The sequence below is a fragment of the Neodiprion virginianus genome, chromosome 1 (genome assembly GCF_021901495.1).
Source record: "Neodiprion virginianus isolate iyNeoVirg1 chromosome 1, iyNeoVirg1.1, whole genome shotgun sequence".
NCBI classification, from domain to species: Eukaryota; Metazoa; Arthropoda; class Insecta; order Hymenoptera; family Diprionidae; genus Neodiprion; species Neodiprion virginianus.
In genome coordinates this window covers 6,209,779-6,237,707 of record NC_060877.1, presented here as the reverse complement: position 1 = coordinate 6,237,707, position 27,929 = coordinate 6,209,779, and the positions used below count along the sequence as shown (strand labels likewise).

At 44.0% G+C, this 27,929-nt stretch overlaps 2 protein-coding genes and 1 long non-coding RNA gene across 5 annotated transcripts; 2 read left to right on the top strand and 1 right to left on the bottom strand.

Moving 5' to 3' along the window:
- Positions 1 to 143: 143 nt before the first annotated feature.
- LOC124296794 (uncharacterized) lies at positions 144 to 25,411 on the bottom strand. The gene is made up of 6 exons (XR_006906459.1): positions 24,888 to 25,411; positions 24,627 to 24,792; positions 12,408 to 12,676; positions 12,186 to 12,323; positions 11,858 to 12,019; positions 144 to 768 (listed from the first exon to the last, which is right to left on the bottom strand). It is a non-coding gene; the product is annotated as an uncharacterized LOC124296794 (long non-coding RNA).
- Positions 5,744 to 9,617, top strand: LOC124296792 (altered inheritance of mitochondria protein 3-like). The gene is made up of 2 exons (XM_046747149.1): positions 5,744 to 5,897; positions 8,406 to 9,617. The coding sequence occupies exons 1-2, from the start codon at positions 5,880 to 5,882 to the stop codon at positions 9,429 to 9,431; spliced, it is 1,044 nt and encodes a 347-aa protein (XP_046603105.1). The 5' UTR covers positions 5,744 to 5,879; the 3' UTR covers positions 9,432 to 9,617.
- LOC124296791 (proteoglycan 4-like) lies at positions 15,983 to 23,471 on the top strand. Of its 3 annotated transcripts, none has more exons than XM_046747148.1 (3): positions 15,983 to 16,074; positions 20,175 to 21,318; positions 21,414 to 23,471. In XM_046747148.1, the coding sequence occupies exons 1-3, from the start codon at positions 16,057 to 16,059 to the stop codon at positions 21,683 to 21,685; spliced, it is 1,434 nt and encodes a 477-aa protein (XP_046603104.1). In that variant the 5' UTR covers positions 15,983 to 16,056; the 3' UTR covers positions 21,686 to 23,471. The 3 variants fall into 3 exon arrangements, with proteins under 3 accessions (XP_046603104.1, XP_046603103.1, XP_046603102.1); XM_046747147.1 differs by having other exon boundaries at positions 21,403 to 23,471; XM_046747146.1 differs by having other exon boundaries at positions 20,175 to 23,471.
- Positions 25,412 to 27,929: the final 2,518 nt, after the last annotated feature.

Below are 27,929 nucleotides of genomic sequence, written 5' to 3'. Positions count from 1 at the left end.
CCTCAAGAATTGCAACACAAGCAAGGATTAACTTTTGAACAATAGATCAGAACATACGGCCAACAGACATGAAATTTACGATATGTTTTGGAAAAGGTTGGAAAGAAAAATCACATTTGCATAGCTCGAAGTTCTATTCATTTATTAAGCTCTTATTATAGTACAAATGTTTCGGCGTAAGTGTGTAGTAATTCAACATACTGACCAATAGAAATCAAGCGAAAGACATAGAGGCCTGCACGAATTCGATCAAACCTTATGCAAGAAATCTAATCATTATATGTGCAAATAAGTTTTAATATACATTGTCTCAAGTAGGACACGGAAAATACTAAATGAAATACTTATAGTAAAACTTCTCTCAACGGATATCTCCCAACAACGGAGTTATGCTCACAACGAACAGACGAAAAGTCTCCATGAGTACACGTCAATATTGTTCTGAATACCGGACAATCCTTAATAACGGTCAATATTTTTAGTCACGAAGATATCCGCTGTTTGGAAATTTCACTGTATTGTTACAGTTTTGAAATGTGTTTTAGGTTCTGGCCTGCGTACAGCAACAACACCCCTCTGCAGGAACGATGTATGATGTTTGATATTGCATTGAGTTTATTTTATCTAACGTGTATTAACATTAAAAGAACATCGATTTTTACCGTTTTTTTTCTCGCGTTTCTTCAACTGTTGGTTGTTTCCTGTTTCGGATTTCTTCTCTATACTTTCCAGAATCCAACTGTCTAGAAAAAATGATCTCAATTGATTCTGAAACAAAAAAATTTTCTCGTTGAACACAACAAGGCTTACTCCTTTGGATTTTTGGTGTAAATTTTACCGATCTTGAAGAATGCTAGCATTCATTCCTTTATGCTCTATATCAACGTAATTTTGCGGGAGGAATCGATTTTACGCTGTCCAGAGTCGCTGCTAGCAGCGGCTTGGAAGATACAGCCAAAAGGCTGATAAATTTTCTAGTACTTCCTTAATTGCTGTGCAACGTCTCGAAGTCACGTCCGTAACAGGTATCGCAAGTCTGCGACCGACAAGTAAATTGCAAATTTTTTTCTAGCAGTAAAAGGATTTCGTTAGTATCCAGGGATAGTCAAGGTTCAACTGCTTATCACATCAATGGGCTAGTGCGTTTTGTCGGGAGACAAAAAAATCACCCGAGTATTCAAGTGCGACAGGCAATACCGCTTTTGCTTGAGAGTAAGAATTTTGCACCAACTGCTTGTCGGTTTTCTTCCGCGATTTTCACAGTGTATAATATTGCAGCAAAGAAATGTCAGACAATCTGAAAGATTTCTTTGCGGTTTAAATAATCGCGTAACAACATTGTTACAGTTACGCTATAAGTACGAAAGGGGTGGCAACTTAGGCGAATTAACAAACACCGTGCGTGCATATTACATAAAAGCAGAAAGCGGCGCAACGCCTGTTCAAGAAGGCGACTGAGATTCATATGATCAGAATGCTCCGACGTTTCTCCATACATCAAATATATGTTATACTAAATTCAACCAAGTCGCTCTATATAAGTAAATGTCAGGGTTGTCTAGACTTTACGAGGCTATGCTGTGCTGTTAGCTGTACCCCCGAGGCCCGAGGAATCTAACGTGTCAGAAAGGCTGGGCAGGCCTTGCATTCTACAGACAGTACAGGAAGTTTCGCAACTCATGTCTGATCTATAATAGGAAATTTCCAAGAATTCGGCTATTCGCTCGAGCGAAATACACGAATCGTGTAACGTGACCCGAATCATCAGGATCTGTGAAATCTGCCCTAATGGATCTTGTTAAATGGAATAGAAGTGAAAGTAATTGTCAGAAGTACCAAGACACGATTACTTAAAGTTCTCCTCCCTATGCTGATGGAACTGATGACACAAAAGACAACTAGTGCTTCCTCCATTCCTTGTAGAATTGGTAAAAGAATAGCCAGGACTAGAGATTTAAAAAAGCATCCGACTTCGAGATGCTTTGCTACGATGAACAGCGTGGTTACCGTCCAATGTCTATTATCCATTGAAAACAGATTTTTACCCGGTATTAATTTGGGAAAAAAGTCAGAAAGGGGGTTCGATTTATCGAGCTACCGCAAGCCGCGCGCTCTCTCCCCACTCCGGATATGCCGCTGGAGGCGTGGTGGCGTCCTTGCCGCTGGACGAGTCTCTAGGAAACGAATCGAAGTTGCTACACCAAGATCTGCCTTTCATTTTTCTCCTCTCAATGTCACCGCGAGGTCTGCGTCACGGAGGACTGGCCGGGTTGAACTCCCCAATGCGGATATCCAGAGCAAATAAACTCGAGAGGTCTGCAGCTCCGTAATTGCCATACCAGACTGGGACTCGAGTACCTTGAATCGCTGAAGATGAAACCGTTTGGTCAAAGGGTGATAATGAGCTGCCCTAGTGGTTAATTCACTCGGCATAAAATTTTAGCCGATTTTTTGCAGCTCGATGATCTCTCACCACGCCTTGAACAGGATGTACCTACGATCGCAAAATGCACTCTCATGATCCTGATTCCATGCTCATTGTCTGGTGCGTTGTGCTCTGAACCGGCTCGACTTGACTGCGACAAGGGAATAAAGGATATTCCCGACGATTCAATAAAACGAGATTTAATACAAGGATCCAGAATCGCCGAGGTGAAATCGGCCGATTGTTATTCCCTTCGTGCACCAAAGCGTAGGCCCTTCATCTGGACACTGTGCATGAACACTTCAATTTTTACGTAAACCCTTCAGTTACGCAGTCGCATTATAGGTGGAATGTACAATTTGACCAGAGTTCAATTTACACCATAGTATCGCATGGCGAAGCACGACGGAGAAATAAATATGCGGCATGTGTGTATACCCGGAGTGACTTTAGACTCTTATTCTGCAAACCGGAGTAATTCGGATCAAGGTCGTCAACGCTGTTCCTGGCTTGACCAGACCCGTGTTCGACACGTGATTGAAAGGCGGGGCGACAGTGTTTCTCGCGATTTTATTTCCACTCGGTGTATTTTTATTCGAAAAATTCGACGGCGAGTACGTATGATAGTGTGCAGGGAAAAAGTACTTATGGGAAATAACTGACCAGAGCGCCGTCACGAATGTCGCGCTCCGACGATTGCTGCAATTATCATTACGCCAGAGTTCATTAAAACTGACAGCATTGTGCGCATTACTTACGCATTCTGAAGAAAGTCAACAGCGTCAATCCAAGTACCGGTATATGTATAACGTAACTAGGATGTAATCGCATTCAATATTACCACTGGAAAGTGGGGAAAGTCTGGCGCCTTGAAGGTAAAAGTGCCCTATCGATCCACTAGACGGTCGTGTATGCGGAATAAAAATGGCTTTACGCAAAGCCCTTTAACGTCCTTGTCAGTCAGACTGATCAACATTTCCAGAAAAATCCTATTTGAAAACGCTTGAGACTCTAATTGATAACTCTAATTAAAATGAGTCGAACTCGCAAACTTACAACCGTTCTGCAAATATGCAAATTTCCTGAAACAATATTCATTTATTCATCCTTGCAATAAATACTTTCATTTGATGGTGGTCAATCAGCTGTAATAAGTTGACCAGTCATGATTTGAAGAAGTCAAATTTCAAACTGATATTCTGATAAGACTAGATCCGAATCCCAGCCAGATCTAATAATCTAATTTTACACCGATCACCCTGGTCCGCCGAAGGAACCGTGACATTCAATGTCGTCAGACCAATCGCACAAAACTCACAATAGATAATTAGCAACGGTCACGCTCGTCCGGTGGCTGGTGGGCCCCATAGACTCTGAACACTTTTATAGCATTACCGCAAAAACCGGGTTACACTTGCACGTGGAATAATCAAAGTGCAAGTAGAAATGATAGACAGTCATCGGACGTCCATTGTTGCGATAGTCACTGAGGTGTGTCGCGTAGCCACCAAGAGTTTAGCCTCTGTGCTTTCTTTCTGTCGTAACTTCTTTGGTACCGTGGCCAAAGAACGAGTCAGCGTCACGGCGCGGCGCTGAAAGACACAAGACATCGATCAAAGAAAGTGTGGGCTTGAATCGGATCTATGTAACAGCTGTAAGGTACCTGCGTTATCTGAGTAGCAAAGAGCGGTTACGTGATATATCCGTCGTGTAATAAGTTCGTGCAGCTTTTAGTTTCGGCAATTGGTTTGGCACGGAGACCCGTTGATGCCCTCCAGGCTACATTCTGCCAAGCAGGCGAGCCGACCTTTGCCCAACGAGCTGCTCAGCTCAGGACTGCATTGTCGAGTCGAGTCAGTCGGTGGAATATCGCCGAGTGTTTTTATCAGCGTCCTTTCTCTTTCTTGGACCGCTAACTCCGCGCCCCGATCAAAGCCAGGCCGCATATCGAAGGCGTAAGATCTGTCTTATGTAAATATAGATCTATCGCGAAAACAGTTTTTTTTTCTATCTTTTTTCTGCGTAACCTTTTTTCGCCATCTCATAGAAAAAGGAAAACGAAAAAAAGCGATAATTTTACCATTTATTTACGAAGCGGACAGGTACCCACCGTGCTCGATTTTCACCTGTTCTACTTTCTTCCATGAATTCTGTACCGGTCGGACGATCAGTCTCTGTCCGCTGTCCATTTTCACGATAGTAATTACGAGCACCAAAACCCGGTGGTGAACCAAAAAATGAAGAAGAACAAACAAGAAGCCATATTATTTAGCGGAGAAACCGGAAACGACAAGGAGAAAATGAGACCGAAATTACTTAGGGTTGTTCAGGTGGAACAATAACGAACGTAGAGACGCGACGCACTCGAGCCGGAAGTATACGCCTGATATATGCTGCAAGTACCGAAGCGGCTAGTGAACTAAATAAATTGAACGCCTTAAAATCCGGTTTGTTAGATCACTTAGCAAATGGCAGTGACTACGTACCGTCCAAGTGGTTTCTACTCCAGAGGCGACGACCTTACCTTGCAAGAAATTTTTAAACCATGGGGTATAAGGTGGATTGAAAAGCGATAGACGATAAGCGATGGGCGTAAGGTGTGTAGAAAGTGGAAGGTGGTGGCTGAAAAAATTCACCGATTTCAGATCGAGTATAGATTTCACATTCTTCCGTATGCTGATGAATGTCAGGTAACAATAAGCCTTGAGTATATCGATGTCAGGCTGGTCACCGCAGCTGGCAAATTCTTGATAGAAGTTAAAAATAATACCATTAGAAGAAAAAATACATAACCGGTATTTTCTATACGGTAAAATATTACATGGTGTAATTTTTCCTGTCGCTCTCAGCATCGTCGTTATGATAATAATTGGCTCAAGGATGAACCATCGATGTGAGCAACAACCAGCCGTGATTTTCATCGGGGTCAATTGCGGACCCGAGGTATAATTATTAATTATCACCTCTCGACGGAGTCGAAAAGGTCATAGGAATTAGACGGCTTCCTCGGATACCGAGAAGAAGCATCGATGCCAAGTCATCCGTGTAACCGTCGAAGCTGTTCCTCCTCACCTAGTCAACTAATTACGAACGGTCCACTAGAGATGACTCGGCTTGATTTTAAGGGGGGGAAAAAGGGACATTGCATCGAGATTCGGTACGACGAATTTATTACCCTGGAGCCGGGCAGGTGCGCGAACCAAAATATGGGGCCAAAATTGAGGGCCCGAAGTGTGGTTACGAAGTGACAAAGCGGGCGGACAGCCGGTGCAAAACCGGGAGTCCAACAGCAACAGTGAAAGTCCCCGGAGCCGTCGGGGATGGCGGGAATGGCGGGGTCGAGGGAGAAGTCTAGGGTATATATGAGGGGACCCCGACCGATTGCAGGCTGATACACCAGCCTGGCTGCCAATACACAAAAACACACACATACACTGCAGGCAGACTGGACAGCATGCGGGCCCTTGCAACGGTACGTACCAATTTAGTGTCGCCGGTATATCCATCTCAGCGTGAATTATAATTAATCGCGTGTGCCAACGTCTTACGCTCGCGAGATGTTCGGCATCTATAATATATATATAACCACCGCGTGTGAGTGTGCAAAATTATTGTGCGGAATATACAGAGCGACGTACGTTCAATATGCTACCGTTCGGAGGACAGTGACGATGTTGGAAGGGTTTTGAGACGTTGAGGTGATCGGTATGGGGAATTTTGTTACGAGTGAGAAGAGTAGAAATTCAGACGCTTTGTAATGTTCGATTCTAAAACAACAGGGAATCCAAAATAGTATGATGTACGACGTAGTGCGGTATATCAAGCCTCAACCTCGTGAACAGATGAATTTTCTCTAAAATGATTTCGTTTCTGCCTGTGTGACTTATAAGCGAACTCTTGGCAGTATCGAATTAGTCATACAAGATTCAAATCATTGTTTTAAAAACTTGTTTGCACACAAATTGTTTCTGTTAATTCGATGATCGGTTTCTTTTCTAAATATAATAAGATACCGCGAAATATTGAATTTAAATACCACTGGATTTCAATGACTGAAAAATTGTGTCAATCTGACGTTTTTTCTGAATTGGTCAAAGTTTGTTCAACCCGATCACATCGATTTTCCGATTAATTGAAAATTATCATTAGACGATGATATTGAGGATTTATGTTCCTCGAGTAATGATTGAGCAAACGAGTGATTGAAAGTTAATTTAACACGACGAATCGAGTCCAAGTGTTTCTCTTTGCGTACATATGGGCAAAAACGATAAGTTGTAGTTTACTTCGAATCGGTCGCGGTCTTGCGCACGACCGCAAGCTTACGTAAGTTCGTTCGCTTTTACATTCCGTGTACCGAGTACATGACTCCTACGATTAAATATATTATTTTATGTGGCTACGAAAGCTCCCCGGTTCGTTCGCCGAGTAAGACCCGTAATTGAATGATCACCGCTAGCACCGTGGAACGTAGTATTAACCGTAGTAAAACAAGAGTAAAAGTAACATCGCTATCGCGATGAATAACGGATTAAACGCGGTGAATCAATGACCGGGTGAGGATAAATAAATCAGACTGAATCTCTACGGCGCGCTATAAATCTCTCAATAAATAAATTCAAACGTGTTATCCACTGAGCAAGTTATTCCTGTTGCAGCGTTGAGGTAATAAATAATTCATGACAAAAGACCGTTTCACGACACTTGAATCGACATCGAGTAGGCGTCTCCAGAAAACGATAACCGTTCGTCAAAACCGTTTGCTTGGCAAATTTTTATCGGCAGTTGCCATTATCCCGACAACGGTGCGACGATGGGCTGGATGTACGTATTTTTGGTTACGAAAATTGTCAGCCTCGAATATGGCCTGCAATGCCTCGTGCTGACCGCGTGCACGCTGACTATCGGTGGAATAGTTTTAACAAGATTGCAGAGCGTTCGAGGTGCGGGTGAAAAAGCGCGTTTCGCAAGCCAAAAACGGGTAACCTTCAAACTCGAAAATGGTAGTGACCGCAAGAAAGGGGTAAAACACCGTTGACGTGATTAACAAAAAAAAGTAAAATAAACGAAGCCCAATCGCGCGAGGAGAGAAGCTCGGAGTAGCTTTGATAAATTAGCAAGACCCTCTTCTGTCGTCGCGACACGTCTTCGGTCGAACCTGTAAATTTTTACGTGGCAAAAACTTTCCGGGTAAATAAAGAATAGAAAAAAAAAAAAAATAAGTTGCACTTAAGAATCCGAAATACGTTCAACCCAAACGGCAGCATGCTGACCCGCCTATGCTGCCCGACGAGCACCAGCATCCCGTGTTTCCTATGGGAGCTCCTCTCCCCGACGTCGACGATGACGTACTGCCTTTTGGTCCTTGTTTCTTACCTGCTTCTCAAGGGCGGCCGAGACCTTTGGTTCGAAGATCTCGTGTCCGAGCGTCGGAAGCTTGAGGCCTCATGCCCCAGGGCGCAGCAAGGTCGCGACAACTGCGGACTTCCAATAGCTCCGAAAATCTGCTGCCGCACAACGCCTCAGGCGCCGAGCTTTTCAAACTCGATGAAAAACCCTCTACAATCCCCCATGAATCCTGGTCCGCTGGGAAGTGCGCGCGGTCCTCTCTCCATGGCTTCCTCGCAAGGTCATGCGATGACGAAGAACACGTTCTCGAGAAACGCTGACTGCGCTAGCAGCTGTGCCACGAGTCTGAAGTGGTGACAGTGCGATGATAATTGTAGGATTAGCGTTGATTGAAAATCGATTGGACGACTCGTAGCGTTATTGAAAACTGAAATTCCAAATTGATGGAAAGTGAAATTTCAAAATCCTAAACTATTTACAATTGCACGTGTTGGTTTATCAGGTTCAGGTCACATGAATTATAACGTTTCGATTACGAACGGTTACTTCACTGAAAAGTAAAAAAAAAAGAACAAACGTAGATCATGGAACTACAACTCAAACAATAACCCGTGTCTCATTATTTTTCCAGATAGTGGTGGTGACCTTGGCCGTGGCGTTGGTATCCGGCCAGCAGTACCAGCAGGGTGGAAACGCATACGGCGACGAGTACGCGGACTACGAATCGCCGCGACCGGCGCACCCGACGCCGCGAAGTTACGCAGCAGCGCCGGCGCCTGCGCAAAGAGCATCAGCGCCATCTGCGCCGAAGCCGACGCCAGTTGCGATCCTGAAGCAGATAAACAGGCACAACGAGGACGGCTCGTACACCTACGGTTTCGAGGGTGGTGACGGCTCATTCAAGATCGAGACTAAGCTGCCGACAGGCGAGGTCAAGGGCAAGTACGGATTCGTAGACGACACGGGGAAGGTCCGCGTCGTCGAGTACGGAGCGAACAAGTACGGCTTCCAGCCCTCCGGCGAGGGCATCACCGTCGCACCCCCGACCCTCGTCGACGAGACTACGAACAAGGAGGGCCTCCACAACGTGAACACCAACTACCAAGACTACTCCGACTACCAGCAACCCGCTCCCGCTCGGCCCCAGATAAGACCCACCCCCGCCGCCGCCTCCCTTCGCCAGCAGCAGGCCTACGAACGTGCGCAGTTCGCCCCCCAGCCCCAACCCCAACAGCAGTACCGCCCCCAGCCCCAGGCCCCGGTCCAGCAGTACCAACCTCAGCAGGCCCAGACCCAGGCGATCTACGCACCCCAGCAGAACCCTCGGGCCCGTATCCCAACCCATCAGGCCCCCCAGGCCCCCGTCTTCGCCCACGCCGCCCCCGCCCCGCTGCCCCAGAGCCGTCAGGAAATCGGCTACGCCACCAGACCCGCCCCCGTCCACCAGGCCCAGGCATACGATGAGCCTGAACCCGCTCGCCCGCAGTTCAACTCTCAGGGCCCCGTTCAGTTCAGTCCCGCACCAGTCTCTGCCCCCAGGCCCCAACCTCAGGCTCGCAGCCAAGGCGGCGGTATCCTCGACCAACTCGCGAGAGACTACGCGCTTCCGCAGGGAGGCGCTGCTCCGCTTCACGACATCAGCTTCGGCTATTACTAGAAACGAAGGACGGGCTCGCGTCGATGAGAGCCAACGGGAAAGCTTCTTTGGAGCTTTGTACGGATGGCGAGGACCCCGCTAACTACTTCTCGCGATCTTGTCACCGAAATACTCGCAGAGCTCGCCCGTCTGTCACTAGGTTATTTTAATGTCTAATTAAATCTAAATAAAGAGAAAACGAACGTATTTTCCGAGTACCAATCATGATCATTATCCTTTTTCTCCCTTTGCAGTTGATAGGAATAAGCATAGCTATACGACAACTTCTATTTCATTCTCCCCATATCTATGACTGGATAGTGCGATTAATAAAATGTTGAGAATCCATCGCGTGTTAGATCGTTTGTTGGTAAGAGTTGCAAAAAGTATCCTCGGACGTAAAGACACACTGTATCGCAGATATTCTGACTCAGACAAATTTCTAAGACAAGCTATGCGAATTGCACAACGACACCTCTTTGCGTCCAGCTTTCTCACAAGGATAGTTTATACGCGTGTAAAATCTTGGCTTCGTTGCATACCATGACCGTGTACGTACATACATACAGAACAGTTTGGAGTAATTATATTCTTATCGTATACCATAATACCGTTTCCCGAATAAAATATTTTACTACTGAGAATGGGGTGAAATTGAATTACGCAACTGCGACTTTAAGAAGGCTGATTCCTGCGCCATAATATGTATGACTTATTTAATTATTCGCAAACTGAAACGATGCATATGCAAACGGACGTTCCGGTTTCACGCACAAGTTCAGCAGCGGCGAAAGCTGGGAATGTTGTTACGCAGAAAAAGATATAATTCTCAATTCATTTGTATTACTACAGCCTTTTATTCTGAAAACAATTTTTATCAGTTAATGGCGAGCAAAAACTTGTCGCAACTCGAACTTATGTCATCGCGGCGCTCCGCGCTGTTTATCCGGCTTGATATGCGCGTTTCGCTCGATCTTAGCTGGTACGGATTATAGAGAATACGAGAAAGGTGTTTGGGTGTGGTCGGCCCGCTGCGAGCTGAGAAATGAACGCGTAAATCTATCTGGCATACTACGCAAACACTTCAAGCTAAACCAGATTACGTTCACCTTCACCGCCCTGGAAATTCTCTCCATTTTATCGTCTGCAGGCACGTTGAGTCGGCCCCTGGTAAAACCACTCTGGTAACCGAAAGAAATGGGGAAATCGAAATTATACCTACTTATTACGCAACGTATCGACCAAAATAATATGTCCCAAGGCCCTGATTCATTTCATTTCGCAGTTTTTGTAGCTATCCGATTTTCGGCATGCAGGATTATGTTCTATTGCAGAATTGGCTTTTTTTTAAATCCATACAAGTTTCGTTTCACCATCAGGGCAGACATGAATTCCCTGGAGGTGAACATTTTCTCAGTAACTCGACCTCTTCAATGCGTCAAGGCATTTTTTCATTCACGTTATTTGACGATCAACATCTGATAACAGTTCTACAGCAACCGACAAATTGCTATTTTTCCCACTACTCGTCCATACTTTTATATTCCTGAGCCCAACTACGAAAACTCTGCTCAATGATCGGTTGAATTCTATAAAATCTACTTTTTTGAAGCGTGGGATTGCTAAAAAAAATTAAACCACATATAGGAATAAACTTGGGACATAACCACGGTCCAATTACTTTGCTAAAAAATGTTTATTGCTTAGCTACCTATTGACAAACTAAAACGAGTTGAAAAAAGTTTCGATTTTATTCTTAAAATAGTTACAAATTGGCTCAATCACTAATGCGCCTGCATATAGACAACTGAAGTTACAGTTACGTAGGTTTGGTTGCATCCGCAAAGGAGTATCAACGCCTAAAATTACTGTATTTCGCTAAATGCCTAATGTCTCAAAAAGTGACGCAACGCCGTATTACCGAGCAATAATAGTGCAGCTAGGTATATCAAAAGTACTGACAAAAAGTTCCCACGACTAAATGTCATTGCACCACGACGAATTTGTGACCTCGAGTAATTTTACCCACCTGTATGTGTATATTTAGAGTTGTTTTAATTTTCAAATACACATATTATGTACACAGGTTTACCTAAAACCTGAATTATATACCGAATGAACGAAGCTCTCACACTTTGCATCGCCTAAAAGAACGATAATTAACGCCATTCCGGTTCTCATTGGTGTGGGATAAATCGGTTAATTAACAAATTTTTAAGCGTAATATTAAATTGCGAAATTATACTACATGCAACGCAAAGAGTTTGAAAGGCTTCAACTCGATATTACAGATAGAGCAATTTCTCCGTGCAGTTTTCTTTTTCATTTTTTGTCGGAATATATAGCTGCGGGAATTTCTCAATTCTGAAATCGAGCCGATGTCGACATACGGGTCGCTCGGAAACGCGTAGTTTGCATACCGGAGAAAGAGTTTTCACAACTTTTACCGTAGAATGCTGAGTTATGAGGTGCGACCATTTTTTCCCTTTTATTCTCTTCTCTTTCTGCATCCTTGGCATCGAGTCAAAGCCTCGTATGGCACGATTCGACGACTTCGTTTCCGTAAAATTGACACCTCGAGAAACTCGCAAACAGGATCTTCTGATTACCTAATTGCGAGCAGTTGTTAAAAACAATTTTACAAGAATCAGAAAATACGAGAGTACAATTGCTAGCCAGATTGCAGAGAAAGCTTAACCGTATCAGAGAGAAGCGAAATTTTTCTGGCAACCTTGGAATCTGATTTCATCCTGAATTTTTATTCGATTTACGTACCTTTGGAAATTGTTCGCATAATCAAGAATATTCAATTTCAAACTCCTCAATGTTCAGACTTCGAGCCCTGAAGCACTGCGAAAGAAACAGTTTCCCAATTCGCAGAACTTGATCCGAGTAGCCAAAATTCAATAATTCCTGAAATCAATAACGTATTAATGAAAGATAAAAATCAATGACATAATACAAAAGTAGATATTGAGCGCTTCTGATTTTTCCTACTTAATTATTTTACTCACATTATGGATCTTTCCATATTTTCCATCAATCCAATACTTGCTCCACGAGGCATAAGGAATCGATTTCTCATTTTTCGTGGTCAAATCCGAGTACTCAACACCCACGTTCCAAAGCCGAGAACAGGATTGAGTTTTTTCATTCCGCCCATGGATCATAATTCCGGTGTATAAATCTTTCCGTTCGAGGATATTAATCAGATTATCCACGGGCTTTGAACAGGCGTACGGCGCAGAGAGGGAAATGCCGCGTCTCTGAAAGAAGTCCAAATTTAGATCCTAAGCAAGTAAATCAGCGCGTGTGATCTATGCTCGATGAAGGCGGAGGATCGTTTGGATCGAAGAATAGCTGCAGCGTGAGGATTTCAACACCACGGGTGTCCCGCTGTTTGTTATATTATACCGATGCGTAGGAAACTCGTTGAAAGAACATAATAAACAGTTAAGACTGCATGCACCGTGCGATTTGGCAACATACGCACACAACACTGCAAGAAATTTCTACTATTTCTGGTTACTACACAGTTCTTGACTATATTTTCATCTTTTACTTTGACCGAAAAAATTCCGCTCGATGTTCGAAATAAAAATGAATTCTCCACTGTTGATTCGATATTTGTTAGTACAACAATAAATTAACGTTGAGATCTTACTTGAAGAAGAAACAATTATCAAATTAAACGAACGGATTCGATATTAGAATGGCCAAAAAATTTAGTACCGACAACGATATTCACACTAACAATAAATAAATAGTTACTTGTATTAAATTTTGTCGTAATTTCAACAATATTTGAATCAACCACCAATGACGAGTAAAATTTTTTCTCTGCGTGAACAATCCGAGAAGTTAAAAGTCGAAACAAAGACGATCGATGATAAACTATCAGACAAAGTACGTACACATAAAGCACGCGCTATATTGTATCCTGTTCTGTTATTCAGGTCGATGGGCTGCCGCCCATGATGTAACTCGGATTCTTGGCATCGACTCGTGCGCTCGCATACAAAGGTAAAAAGAGAGAAGAAAAAAAAATAACAATAATAAGAATAAGAAAAACCAGGCCCGGCAGTACGATTAGGCTCTCAGCATATCGTGCCTTCGTTAAAATCGTCAGACCCGGAAGCTCGATTTTCTATCCGGAAATATCGGCTTATGACCGGGTTAAAGAGGCGGGTAAAACCGTGACTCGACCTTTGAACTCCGTCGTTATTCGATCGTAGGCTGTTAGTTTAATACAAATGTTAGTTTAATCACGAGGTTAGATTCAATAACGAAGAGTCGCTTTGCGTATGTGAACGGGACAGCGACTAAATATATGTCCAAGGCCAGAGGAGGAATCACATCCTGCCAATTAGTCGAAACGGTATTAAAAAAGACAATGAATTATGAGCTTTGGATAACATTCGGACGTCGGTCTGCCGGTGCCTTGAGGCTTTTTCTCATACTCCGCAAGCAATTTTCGACTCCATCAAACGCGGAATGTGAAATAAGCAGATTCGCACTTCGTTTGAAAGATTAAAGGCGGACTTTGAAAAGGCAAAAAAAAGTGTTCAAACCGTTTCAAATGATTTATTCAAAGATGTTTGATATGCGTAATTTACACTTTTTGAGCTATTAGAAAAGAAAAAAGAAACTAAGGATATCGTTGTATAAAAATGTCAGTGTCACAAACACTTTGACGTGCTTCTCGGAGAGGTGTAGGAGGAGAAAGAGGAAGATCGATGCGGTTGCGGCAGCCGAAGGCGAGGAACAGCTGATCCTGAAAGGTGAATCTGTGAGAGGGAGCATCTCCACATTCATTCACATCGAGTATTCATTGACGGGTCGAAGCGCCGTGATTTGATAGTCGTGTCTATAACGAACTCGGCGTTGTAAAATCAGCTGGCGCACAGTGAAAGCAGCGGCACAAGCGAAGAGCAAGCTCATTGTCAGCTGACGCATCTCCCCGTGTAAATCTGCCCCGGTGGAAGGTGTAATAGAATTTAATCACCAGGTTAGCGGGCGTCTGGTTTCGTAATTTCTTTTGTCTAAAAAAGTAAAAAATTACGTGAACAGCCCAATTACGCGACTGCGAGGTAACGGGTTCGGTTCAGAAGTCGAGTTATACATCACAACCGCGCTTTCCTAATTCTTAGCGAATCCCAAAGTGGCTAATTGACCAATCGTCTTTAAACGATAAGACGACGAATGTCGATCGCTTGAATCTGAAACTCCTTGTATATGCACATGTACACGGAATTCCACGATGTGTAATATAGATAGTTTTGCAAGAAGGTTGACTCAATGTGGGCACGTGAAATGAGACGCTGATACACGCCGCCGCCGATCATACGCGCATGGGATAGTTGTATGAGAAAAAACCTTGAAAGGTCGTAGCTGGTACACTCGGCGCAGATTTACTCCCAGCCCGATGACACGCCTACCACTTTTCTCACGATCCTATCTTCGATACCATTGACACCCGCCTCTATCTGTAACTAATTCAAAAATAACAGCAACATATATTATCAAGGATATTTTAATACGTGCCGGTTAGGACTGAACGATGGAAAATCATCATCATGGCCTTGTCGCCGTTTTTTCGTATCATTATACTATTGTAGTAGTTCAAATATCGTGAGACAACGTGTACGTACTGACATTGCCCATGAGCTGCAGCAATCACTGTAGGTATTTTTATTTTTTATTTTTTGTTCTATTACAGCTCTACAAAATTTGAGCTCGGTCAAATTGAAATAAAATTAGCCCTTATCCCTTCACGTCAGGGTAAAATTGACTACGGAGAAAGACGACGCCATTCGTAACATTGCGATGCGATTATTTTAACTAGATGAACTGGATTTCGTATTATAGCCTGAAGAAAGAAAATCATAAACTGTCCGAACCTCGTTCCAGTTTCTTGATCACAAGCCATTGACGATACAGTTGTTTATTGCTGACAAACCAGAATAACTCGGTGATTGCCAAATGGCAAAAGAATCGTTGGTCTGGCTTTTATTGCAAGTCACCAGATTCGTTAATTTTTCTCGATAATTGACGATTTTCGTTCTCTCTCGGTATATGTACAGCACATAAATATGACAAATTGTGACCTATAATTCTAAAGACTGATGTCATAGACCCGGAAGCATGACTCGCGTAAAATGTACATTTCAGAAAACAATTACATCTGGTCCCCTCAATCGGGTCTTCAAATTTACCACGACTTGGTGAGAGCCATGCGAATGAATTCCAGCTGCACCTGAACCCACAAAGGAGTGCAATGGTCCTCGTTTGATACCCAAAGCTCGTTCGAGTCGGCGCAAGCATTTGGCAATGCGCGTGGATGGGTTTGGCAATGGCCCTGCCATGGCAGTGCGGATGTGTTTGCATGGTTAAAAAACGATGATACAAGCCGGATTACGAGAGGAACGTAAACGCAGAAGGCACAAGCCACGGACAACGGTGCTTGCGAAGGCAGAAAGGTAAGGAAGGCAAGGTACACGAGTGTCGGAGCATTAATACCCCTCCACCTTACCCCACTCGAGGCAAAACGCTCGTGTAAGTTATAAAGGACCAGGTTCGCGACTTCCCGCTTGCACTTACTCAGTGAAACTCTCAGATACCCGTTGCCCGAGCCCATTTAACCACCATGAGGATTATTCTACTGGTGAGTACCCCCGTCTTGGGGTTGAAATTCTTTTCATTTCCCTCGTTATTTCATCTTTTTCATTTTTTTTCCTTTATTTTTTGTTCCCGTTTTGTCTTTGCCTCGGACAATATTGTCGACCATATTCAAGTTTTTCACCAAAATTTATCGTGCCTCGCGACGAGACTTTTGCCGTTATATTTTAAGCTCGAGTTCTAAAACGTTAAACAGCTTAACCTCGTCGCGCCTGTCAGCTGTAATAAACGTGCCAGAAGATTGCCCCTGTTCTTGCCGCTAATTAAAAGCGTCGCCAAATATTTTGTGCTTTATATACAAAATAAGGGTATGAATGAAATAATATAGAACCGGTTGAGAAATAAACTATAATACAACCCACGCTGGGAAACTGTTCGCTGTTCTCCATTCGTAATCACGGTCACGAAGGGTACAAGACTTGGTAATTACGCAATCACCTTCCACCTTAACTAATATCATCGATACTCTGGTTTCCATTTGTTGTCGTAATCGAGTGAAAATCGTTAGGCTGAAAGCAGAAACGTCGAGTTTCAAATCGATTGATATTTATAAGCATTCATATAACGCGTCCCATATATAGGTCTGAAAGAAAGTTATACTATGAATTATTTCACGCATAAGAGAACTCGTGATAAATTTAAAACAATTCTTATATCTTATGCAAATTGAATTCGATGTCTAATTGCGCAACTGCGCGGTTAGGTATGTTCGATACAAGTAAGTTGAAATTAAAGAATACATACCAACGAAGTCTGCCACATTTCATCGATTTACCTCTCACTCGATGTAATTTCGCCGATTTAATTTCCCCGATGAAATATACATCCAGGCCAGACTAATTTTGTTAAATAAGGGAGTTCTTATAGCTGTATAAACAGTTGAAACTTTTCACCGACTCTAAAAGGGTGCACACACCCCGAGTTTGCTGAAATTTGCACCACTTAGAATTAGTTAAAATTATAGCAACACATGTATTATGAACATGTGTCGATCGCAGAAAATCGTCGCGACACATCGGCAAGCTTTTTAACGAGGCCTAGTTTCATCTTAGAAACTAACCACGGAGAAAAGTGAAACATTTTCTGCGAAAGCGAGGCTAATATCAGAAATGCTTTCTTGAATAGCAACCTGCATCGCGACAAATCGACATCAATACCAGGCTGCTTGTGCCTATCTCGCGACTTTCTTCGCGCCACTGTCAATTCACGCAGTGTTTCACACTGGAAACAATGCTTGTCAAAATCGTTCTCTGGTTAAACACAGCCACTGGTGTTCCCCGATCGATTCTTTCTCCGTTTCGAATCTCTTGTACAGCCCGAAGCTTCAAAGTGATCGGTATTAGATTTCAATCTGTGGGTAAACAGTAGTCGAGGCAATTATTCTTTCATCTGGTAGCTGCTACTACGACATCGTCCGTGTTCCGACAATGGGACAAGTGCACCACAGGCGAGTGGTTCCAGTTCGTAAATCTCTTGCCGAGGGCTATAATACGGAGTGTAAATAGTGGTAATTGGCACTCTTGCCGATCAACGATCGCACAGAATCGGGGCTGAACAATCGGTGATTGATTATCATAACAGTCGCAAAAAGATCCGTTTCACATTCGGCACTTTGCGTGATTCAAGGGTGACCTGGAATACAGATTGCAAAAAATCAAGGCTCCAAACAACCGATTGACATAGCAATTAACGATAAATTTCTAAATCGGCGTGGTTTGTAACCTTGAGGCCTTACGTCCGAGAGCATTTCCGTTGAAGGGCTTTGACTCTTTGACCCTTTGGCGTTGTAATCCGGAATTCACACTGTGTATGGTTCGGGTTACCTGAAAATCGGCACGAACTCTGATGCTTGTATTGATCACGGAGTATCGTTTCCAGTCTCAATGACAAGCAGAATTACACCGCAGTAATGCACCTCGGATCACCTTGATTTATATCTCAATCTCTTTTTAACGCGATCCCAGGGTATTTGTTTACTATTCTTCACGCTTCGCAGCCCGCAACCTCTAATCGAACGGCGATTTTCACGCCATTATAATTGGCCGATCAGGGTTTGCAGCCGGTCCTTTGATTGTTGAGGCACTTTCCTTTGCCGCTAAACGCACACCGCGGCAAAAAATCACCGCGGCTTCTCATCTTCGCGGTTTCATCTGCACTTTCCATCGAATTATTGTTAATCAATAGATGGAAAACGATCGGCAATCACGGGGAACGGATCGGCGGCATTGCGCTTGAACTTGACGCGCCGCAATTATAGCAACTTTCGATTCTTCCAAGAAGATAATTTTGGAAAGCCTCATCTTTCGACGAGTCGCATTTCCCATCGATCAAAACCCGAAGTGTTGCTAATTTGATCAACGATCGGTTGTGTCGTAACACCAGCAATGTGACTCAGTACTTGACTCTCGCTTATTATTTTACATACCGACGTGAACTAAATAGCGAGGAGTTATCCGCCTTGAATATATATTCGTACATCGGTTTCACTGTCCTCAAATAATTCCGTCACTTTGACAGCATTGCGATGCATCGCATTTCGTTCGATTTTCAAGCCACAATCGATCGGTTACGACGGTGAACACGAGCCAACCTTGATCGCGTATTGATCACTGATTTTTCGAGGTCACTGCTGGATCTAACTCGGATCATACTATTTATACAAGATTGTTCTAGACGCTGAACAATTGCGCGAAATACAAGAGGCTTAACGATCATCGCTGGGCCGATCTGCTCGAAGGCGTGTTCGGTCCGTCTATTTCACTTTCATTTTACCGTCCTTGTCGGTCGACACCGAGACCGTATACCTTGGTGCTCCCAACTCTGCCGAGGAATATTCCAGAGCTCATTTATCTCAGATTGGCTACGATCATTTCTTGACCGTAAAAGTGCGCAATGGTCGTCGTGCTTCGATTTTTACTATACATTGCCCAACGTTGGTCACACGAACATGCATTTTGCACGCTTGCTTCAGGCAGTACCCGGTTTAATTATACCTGTAATAAAATCGCCGGACCTCTTTTTCCGTCCTCGATGCATATCCAGCGTTCAATTTTCAAACGATTCCCATACAACGGTCTCCGTATTTACCGGTTACATTTTCCCCGGTTTTACATTCCTCTTACTTCTCCGCCACGTTCCGGTTAGGAAACAATATTAGAAGTGATTGGTTACGTGACTAAACTGAAAGAACGCGTCGTCGAACCCTTCGTTCGAAATCGATGGATATCACCGACTCGCTTTTTCTTCGCGTCAGTTAACAATGAGTTGGGAATATTCCGAAGGTTAGCCTGAGATGACCACGAGCAACGGTCAAGATCTCTTCTTTCAAACAGATCAAATTCGACGATAATGGTTCATTGTAATTTGAGCATCGTCATAATTGCGGGTGCTTGTAAAAAAAAAAAAAAAAAACTCGAGGCGGCTTGTAAATTGACTTGAATTTAACAAACGACCATTAGTAGTCAAGGAGCCTTTTTTGGCCTCCTTCGTACGTGCCGCAAGGCGTCGATCGAGATTTCGCTCTGTATACAAAATTGGAGCCTCTGTAATTGGCGGTTACAAATTAGGTGTGTAAACCGCGGGTGATGACTTATCATCGTTTAATCGCGACCGGTAAATTCTGATCGTTCGGCATCAGTGCCACTTCCACTGTAAAAAATTATCGTTTCGTTTCAAATCCGTACGTACTCCCGCATATCATACTTCAATTCGTACAAATTGCGATCAAGCTCATGAAAATTCACTCAAATTTCATTCCGCAAGAAATTATAATTCGATCATAATTGGATGTTACACTGCGAACGCGATCCGCAGACTGCCACGACGGTTCAAGGCGATCTAGTTCGCCGGATCCGAATCTCACGCCGGTCTCGAGGTGCCCCGGCGGATTCGGGTCAGCCGAGCAAAGCGGTTACGCAACCGCGAGGCAAACTGGCGCAGGGCGTTCCCACCGCAGGAAGTATGCGGCCGACATTGCGCGGTCACGATTCTCGTTATTACACGAGTATGAAGAATTGTGGATCGGCCGGCAGTGCCGGTCAGGAATTTTCGCGCTCTCAAAACACTGATCCTTTCAATTTTCCGCAGGTGATCCCAGTCTGCCTCCTGGTCCTCTCGGAAGCGCGACGCGTTCCGCAGAGCCGACAGCGAGTGGAGGAACGTCAGGTGTACTACGTCGACGAGGATGAGGAGGGTGCGGGGGTGGAGGAGGAAGAATCCCCGGTCGTGTACCAGCCCCGAACCCGGGCGCTTCCGTCGCCACGTTCAAAGGACACGAGCGCCTCGAAACCGCCGCCCGTTCAGACCATCCGCAACTACAACAAGGTGAACGACGACGGCTCCTTCACGTTCGGCTACGAGGCGGCGGACGGTTCGTTCAAGGAGGAAACCCGGGGCACGGACTGCGTGGTGCGCGGAAAGTACGGGTACGTCGATCCGGACGGCAACAAGCGCGAGTTCACTTACGTATCCGGCAACCCCTGCGACCCCAACGCCCCCAAGGACGAGGACGAGGAACCGGTCCGCGGACAGCCCGAGGACGACGTCTCAGGGCCCGCAAATTACCCCTCCGTCAGACCCGTCCAGCGACCCACGCGCCCCACCTACGCCCCCACGACGCGGGCCCCCACCACCATCTTCCAGACCCAGTACCAGATCAGCGACGACGACGAAAGCCAGGAACTCGAGGACGTCAGGCCCCAACCACCCCAGCGCCGTCCCCCCGTCGTCTCGATTCCTCGCCGGCAGCATTTTACCCAACCACCTGCGACCCCCGCCCCACGTCCAGCCGTCTATCAACCGACCACCCCGCGATACCAGGCCCCGACCACCCCCGCCTCTACCATCTATCGCGCCCTTGAGGCGACCACCACCCCAGCCCCCCAGCCTCAGACCTACAGGCCGCAGTTCGTGCCCGCCGTCGCCATCACGCCGAGGCCCCATGCGGCCCAGGTTGCGGCCCAGTACGCCCCCGTCGCGCAGACTGAGAGGCCCGGCGTGATCTACGCCCCTGGGCCTGGGCCCCAGACGGTTCGTCACCGGAGTACCAGCCCCGCACCGATAGGTGGCGACGACTTCGCGGCGGAGATTGAGCGGTACGTCAACACCGTGGGACTCAGTCCCAGACCCGTGAGGCCCACGCAACCCGTCCCGCTGCAGAGCCAAAAACCGAAACAAGCGCAGCGCGCCGACCCCATCTACCAGTCGGAACTGGTCTTTGACCCGGCAACCGGTCAGTACAATACACAACTTTATCAGACCCTGCCGCAGACGGTCGGAGATTTTAGTTTGAGTCACAAGCTGCAACCGTTTGTAGCGCGGCAACAGCTCGCTCAAAGACAGCAGACGGAACAGGAGCCCAGAGCCTCCGCGGCGTCGGTTTACAGGCAAAGAGAACAGCTGCCGCAAACCGCCGCCGCCGCCCCCCAGCCACAGGCCGCCATATTCAGGCAGCAGCAGGCCCAAATTTTTCAACAGTCCCAGCAACTCTACGCCCAGCAACAACGCAGACAGCAGCAGCCTCATCGGTTTCAACTTCTAGAGTCCCAGGAAGGTTCTCAACCCTTTTACTACATCTCGCCGTCCCCGTCAGCTGGTAGCGATTCTTCCTCACTTTCCGCTGGACAGATTGATCAGTTCTTGCGCGGTGCTTCCGCCGGGTTTTAGTCGCGTTCGGGCCGCTTAACTGACGCGTTTTGACAAAATTTCAGTCTTTTTTTTTTTCTTTCTTTCTTTCTTCCATGCAACGGTAGAACTACGTCGGATCTTTAACGTACCGTGAACTAACGATGCATCGACGTCAATCGCTCTCATGCCGAGCGTTCGATGTGTTGAAACCTCTTATATATAATATACACGTTATAAAAATATGATTCTATTTCTCCATTATAATTTTGATACTCTAAACTTTGTGATCTTGATCGCGAAACAGAGTCAAGCTTCGCCGGTAGATATTATCGACGCGAGCCGATCGCGACCTGCGGAAATCGATTTGAAACATTCTCCAGCGATCATCTTTAGCACGATTTATGGAATCAGCCAACGTGATGGAATCCAACGATCGGTGACGAGTGTTTCCGTAAATTCTCGTATAAGGAACAAACGCAGTGAAAGCTCTCACCTGACGCAATGCACGGCTGCGGCACAGATCACGTTAAAAACCGATTTCCTTGTTACATTACAGGTATAACAGCAACAATTCCGGCAATATATCCGTGTAATCCCGACGTGCGGTAATATAATTTACGCACCGCTAAGCGATAAGAATTCTCACGGGGCGAGAATTAAATCCGAAAAGAATTTGCCGAGTTTTCTATTTTTTTTTTTTTAATTTTTTTTATTTTTCTTAACAATCCACACAGTTTCTTCTTCCTCCTCTTAATTTCTCGGGATGTTGTTTCGTACACGAAGCTACGTAATACATGCCGAATAGTGGATGTGGGTCACGGTTGTTGCCTCAGGATCATGCACCTCTCTGCAAAAGAATTACGTCCTCTTTCCAAACAATTATAATAGGCGCATACATACTCACAGACTTCCTCTGATCCAATCTCTGGACTCTCGACTTAAAACTAAAAAGCCGAGACGCGTTGGCCGCGATCTTACGCAATATACAATTCGCGTCGCGAACGCTATCTGCAAGCCACTCTGCCTGCCTGGCTGCCTTTATTAGCGGACACAGGGGAATAAAGAACCCGCTCTGTGTACCCTATAATACCCACGGTACAAATGCAATCACTTTCATTGGCGTGGCTGCAGCTCGTTAAACAACATTCTAACAACGATTCGCAACCGGCGCTGAACCGTGCCAGCGGCTCAATTCCATGCGAAACGGTGCAGCTGCTGCATTTTCCTTCGAATGAAACGGAACTGCCTTCTCCGGGCGCAAAAACTATCGCTTATTAATCCATCCGTCCATCCATGCATCGATTTTTCTCATTTCTTTTTCTTTCCTTCACTCCCTTACTCGTCGGTTTTATTTTCTCTCTTCATCTCACACGCAGCACCAGACTTTACGGCTTTATTTAATCGACTTTCTATACACCTGTATATATATTATACAAACATGACAAAGCTGATGTAACAATTTCCAACGATGTATACACTTTTGTCATCCGCATACTACATTGTACATAGTTTTTAATTTTTAATAATAGGTCCACCCTAATTCTCTTATACACAGCGTATTATTATTACCATTATTTTTATCATCAGTGATAGTTAATATTTTTAAAAAGAAACGTACGCGAACTTAAGGCGAAAACTCGATGATTGTTTAGCTTTGAACGAATTTGCGCGTTATGGTGATTAATGTTATTATTATTATTTTTATACCGTTTGTATGTATTACGATCGTAAGTGAATAAAATGTTATTACAAATCTGAGAACACGCGTTATGTGTGTACGTAACGTACGGAATAATAATTGGTTGATACAGTTCACCATTCGCGCTGTCTTGTCAGTTGGAGGTAAGAAAAAAAATAAAAATTGAGCAAACAAGGTAAGTGAGAGTGTAAACCTGGATTTTAATTGATCCGTTAATTAGCAGTAACTATGTATTAATGCTTTGCAGAAAGAAACGTGTTCCATAATGTACAGATCCTGATTATCGTTTCCATTAAAATAAATTATTTTTCCTCTATCTCTCATTTTCGCTACTGACGAGCGAAAGTTCGGAGGCGAGTTTCACTCCCTCGCATGATCGCCGCGTTGTCGAAATAGAACGAACGAATCGACAACCGCACGAGTAAAAGGGAAAAACAGTATATCGAGCACCGGGAATCGATAGACGGTATGAACGTGTTCGACGGTGCAGCATAATGCGGAAGTTACTTCCGTGATAACAAGGTAGAAAAATAAGAAAGTCGTCGAGCAAGTTATAGAGCGTGCCGCTAATCTGACACCTAGTCATTTCTTATTAGGGGGCCCACAGGCATCGCTCTGGTTATGGGACGGGGTCCGCTTTCCTCGTCGTTCGAAACAAAAGTGAAACTAGTCATAGTCTAATGTCCGAACCGATAAACAAGTTTCGTGAACAATTTGCAGGGGGCGTCATTCTTCGAACAGCCTACGAATCGGATTTCATTACGTTTGCTAATGGACGTCATTTTTCACGTCGTTGTCTTGGCCTAAACACGCCCAATTTAAAACCACTCGAGCAATTACACGGGTTAGCGTTTTTCATTTCTGCCAATTCTATTCTGCTCCGGAGAGGCCTGATCGCGTGACCCACTGAAACACCTCGGAGCAATTATGAATTACGTAAAATGGTCGTTGACCAAGGCGAAGCCCGAGTCGCCTCGTAATTCTACGACGAATTCCGGCCCGCTTCGCAAAATTATATGTGTATATGTATATGTGGAAGAGAGAGAGTGAAAAATGGTACTGAAATAAAGGAAATTATCGCTAAGCAGCTGTCGATACAGACAAATCGTGTAAAAATTATACAGGAAAATGATTTACGTGTGTTAATTACACATCGTACAAATGGGTCTCGTAACACTTGGTTACCACCCTCGGAAGTACGTTGGCACTTTTACCTGAAAGAAATTTCCCTCGTTACCCTGCCGCTGCATTAGCGTGTGCATGTGTATCTCGATCCTTGTCTGATTATGTAATTAGCATTTTTCCTGCTATGTAACACCTCTATAATCCCGGTTTCTAGTTGTGTTCAACCAGTTACATGAATTCATGGATCGTTGTTCCCTGCAAAGGAATGTTTATAGAGACAGGCAGATTTTCATTAATTAATCACCGTTTTCACATCTGCACCTGTTTTTCCTTCACAGTGAAATTTTTACCATTTGTTCACACCTGTTAGGCCCGTATTGAAACGGCTACGTGATAATTATTCCGCTCGTCCCACAAGTGAAACAATGGGTCGTCGATCCGGACAGTGAATTTTGTCACCGCAATAAGCTACGTGATTCACAAACTTAATTAGGCCAAAAGATACGGTCGGTATACAAACGAATGTTAATCAATCGTAACCGTTCGTCGTTAGAGTTTCTCCCGGCATTTTGCACGTTTGTATTTAAAAGGTTCAAGTTTGACGAGGCGGTGAAGTTAATAGTAGAAAACTTCTCGTTCGGAGATTGGCCTGCAATGCAAATGTAGAGTGAAAAATTGCGACTTGACAGACTGGGAAGAAAGACAAGATTGTTATGGCTGAAAAGAAGACAAGTTAGATTTCAAATTGGCCTGACACACAAGTTTCGAAGAAGAAAGGGGACTGGTAACTTTTATTTCGAAAGTCAACATAACGGAATGATTAATCCTCACAGTGCTAATACGCTTTGAATCGATGAACTTCAAGTTGATTTCTTTCGCGTTTCACGATCGACTGTTAATTGAAATCTAGTTATTGACCATGAGATTAGTCTGCTGAATTGAATAAATCAGCTGGCCAGTGAGCTGACAATTTGCAACTCATGGAACTTTCCGGTCTATGCGAGAAAGCGAGAAAATCCGATTGCAAATTGAACAGAGCAGTCGAGCTGTTGAGGAAACCTTGACATTGAGGATCTGGCAAATGTAGGCCAATATGCAGCAGCAGGCACGCGTGACTGCAGAAGACTTGGCAAAGTGGCGTATATATGGAAGTTTTGTTGAACCGCATCCACTCAGCGCAATTCCATTGCCAGCGAAAGCTGCACACAACGTTTATACCGACAGTCGTCTGTACTTTCTAAACTTCAGCGTTATTTCGTTTCACGTTTATCTCGTACGCGTGTTATTCCCAAAACGACATCTTTCCTCTAGTTATTTTCTTCCGAGGAACCAACAAGTTGCTATTGTGGTTACCAACAGATATGCGATACAGAACTGGTATCCAGTTCGCAAATGCACGCTCTGCGAATACTTTCTCGTTTGTTGACCTCGGGCATATAACTTGTTTTTGCAAATTTACTCTTTGACAAATGATATACATTCGCATAGCGCTTAGCAATTTTCTCAGACTCTGCACAACTCGGTACTGTAATTTTTTTAAATTTCTAATCACGAGAAATTCAACGGACTCTTTTCAAAAATCTTAAAAAACGTGGGTGTCCAAATTATCCGCAAAATTTCCACCTAAGAATTTCAACACTTTAACAGGTACTGGTAGAATTTTTGCAAAAAATGAACAGACATCTTGCATAAAAATCAATTCCAACCGTTCAAAATGTAGGACCTTTCTGACTTGGGTTTGAAAACAAACCTCCCTCAAAGATTTATGACCAATAGTTCAAATTTTTCTCACGCTTTTCTGAAACCGTTTGAAAGCTGTAAAGATAACCTGTCCCTTTCATTTTCCAGACAAATTTTTTCACCCGGACCTGATTGGAAGGGAATTTTTTTCTTGACTGATGTATCGAGTAGACTTTTTTTTCTGCAACCTTTGCTTCGCTACTCGCATTAGTTGTAACACCTACAGCTACTTTTAACGCAACATCCTTTGGCCGCAGGTAAATGTTAAGCGGAAGTGAATGCTCCTTTTTACGAGACAGGGACAACTAATATGTGCAGTATCCGTGCAGGTGACCCGAATACGTCGTCGAGATCGTCATGTCATATGATCATGTCGTGTGCGTATAAGCATGCTAATCTAAGGAGAATCGGACTCGCCAGATATCGGTCGTAAAAATCACGTACCGTGCAAGAAAGCCTTTCCATACCTACGCGTGCATTGCGATACTCACTGATCGCCGTCTTCGCGAAACGAAAAATTAGCAAGAATTCGATCTTAGTAAGTAATTAATAAGGGAATAAAATTCCCGTGGCTGTATTATTTTTCCTATTACTCAAAACCTTAATACACATGGCGTCTTTGCAATTATAAGAACGCGAATAAATAATTGATACTTTCTGCCAATCAAATTGCAATTATTCAATCGTCAGATCAAGAAATCTAAGAATCGATTTTTCGACAATTGCAAAGAAGGTTTAACGTCAAGACGCCAGAGGGATAATTATTAATTTCATGCGATTTTCACGTTTCTAGTGCCTTACCACTAATTTCCTTACTCTAGGCAACCCAATTGGCACGAATGTAACGCGGGCAGCGATCCACGAGTCACAATATTTATTCATTTGCAAGAGATTATCGGCGTGACGTCATTACTCGCTGTTTTAATGTATCGAATACGTGAAATTTATTCAACTCTTAAGATCTGTGCGTTTTTTTTTTCCTTTCGTAGACACTGATGAGCGTTAACGATTCCGGTAACTAAATTTCTTGGTGAAAATAATCGGAGGGAGTTCTTATCACGATTAAATTATTCGAAAGATTTTGTGTACAGAAAAATTCATGCGTTGGTAAAAACGATTGGTCCGAAGTCGCTCCGAATTCAAATGAATGGAAGGTTGGTAATTTTCCTGAAGCTCGCAATCAACCAAAGTCAAATCAAGGTCCGGAGGAACGATTTGTTTCAAAAGTGATTTAATTTTAGGCCGAGGTATTTCTCACCAGATGCAAATTTCTTCGACATTATCTTTATAACGATCGCGATAGCCTTCGGGGACTTTAATTGTTTCGTTTATTTTTATCGCTGTTTCTTAAACACTTCTCCAAATAAAAGAAAAGGAAAGATAATAACAAAAAAAATTAATATTTCTCTCACAGAACACAGTAATAAGTTCATAACTTCAACCACTCTGCCGACTTTAACGCTCTATTCAGTAAAATATTGCAAATAGTGTAAAAAAAAAAATATCAAACGGGAACTCGAGTCTTTCAACTATTCTACTGGATATTTGTATCGTTGGGTAATTTAGTAGTCGACATTAACGTTGTATTTGGTAACATACAGTACACGTTATTCGTCGCATGTAAGTTTGGTGAACTCAGTTGTGACTTACGA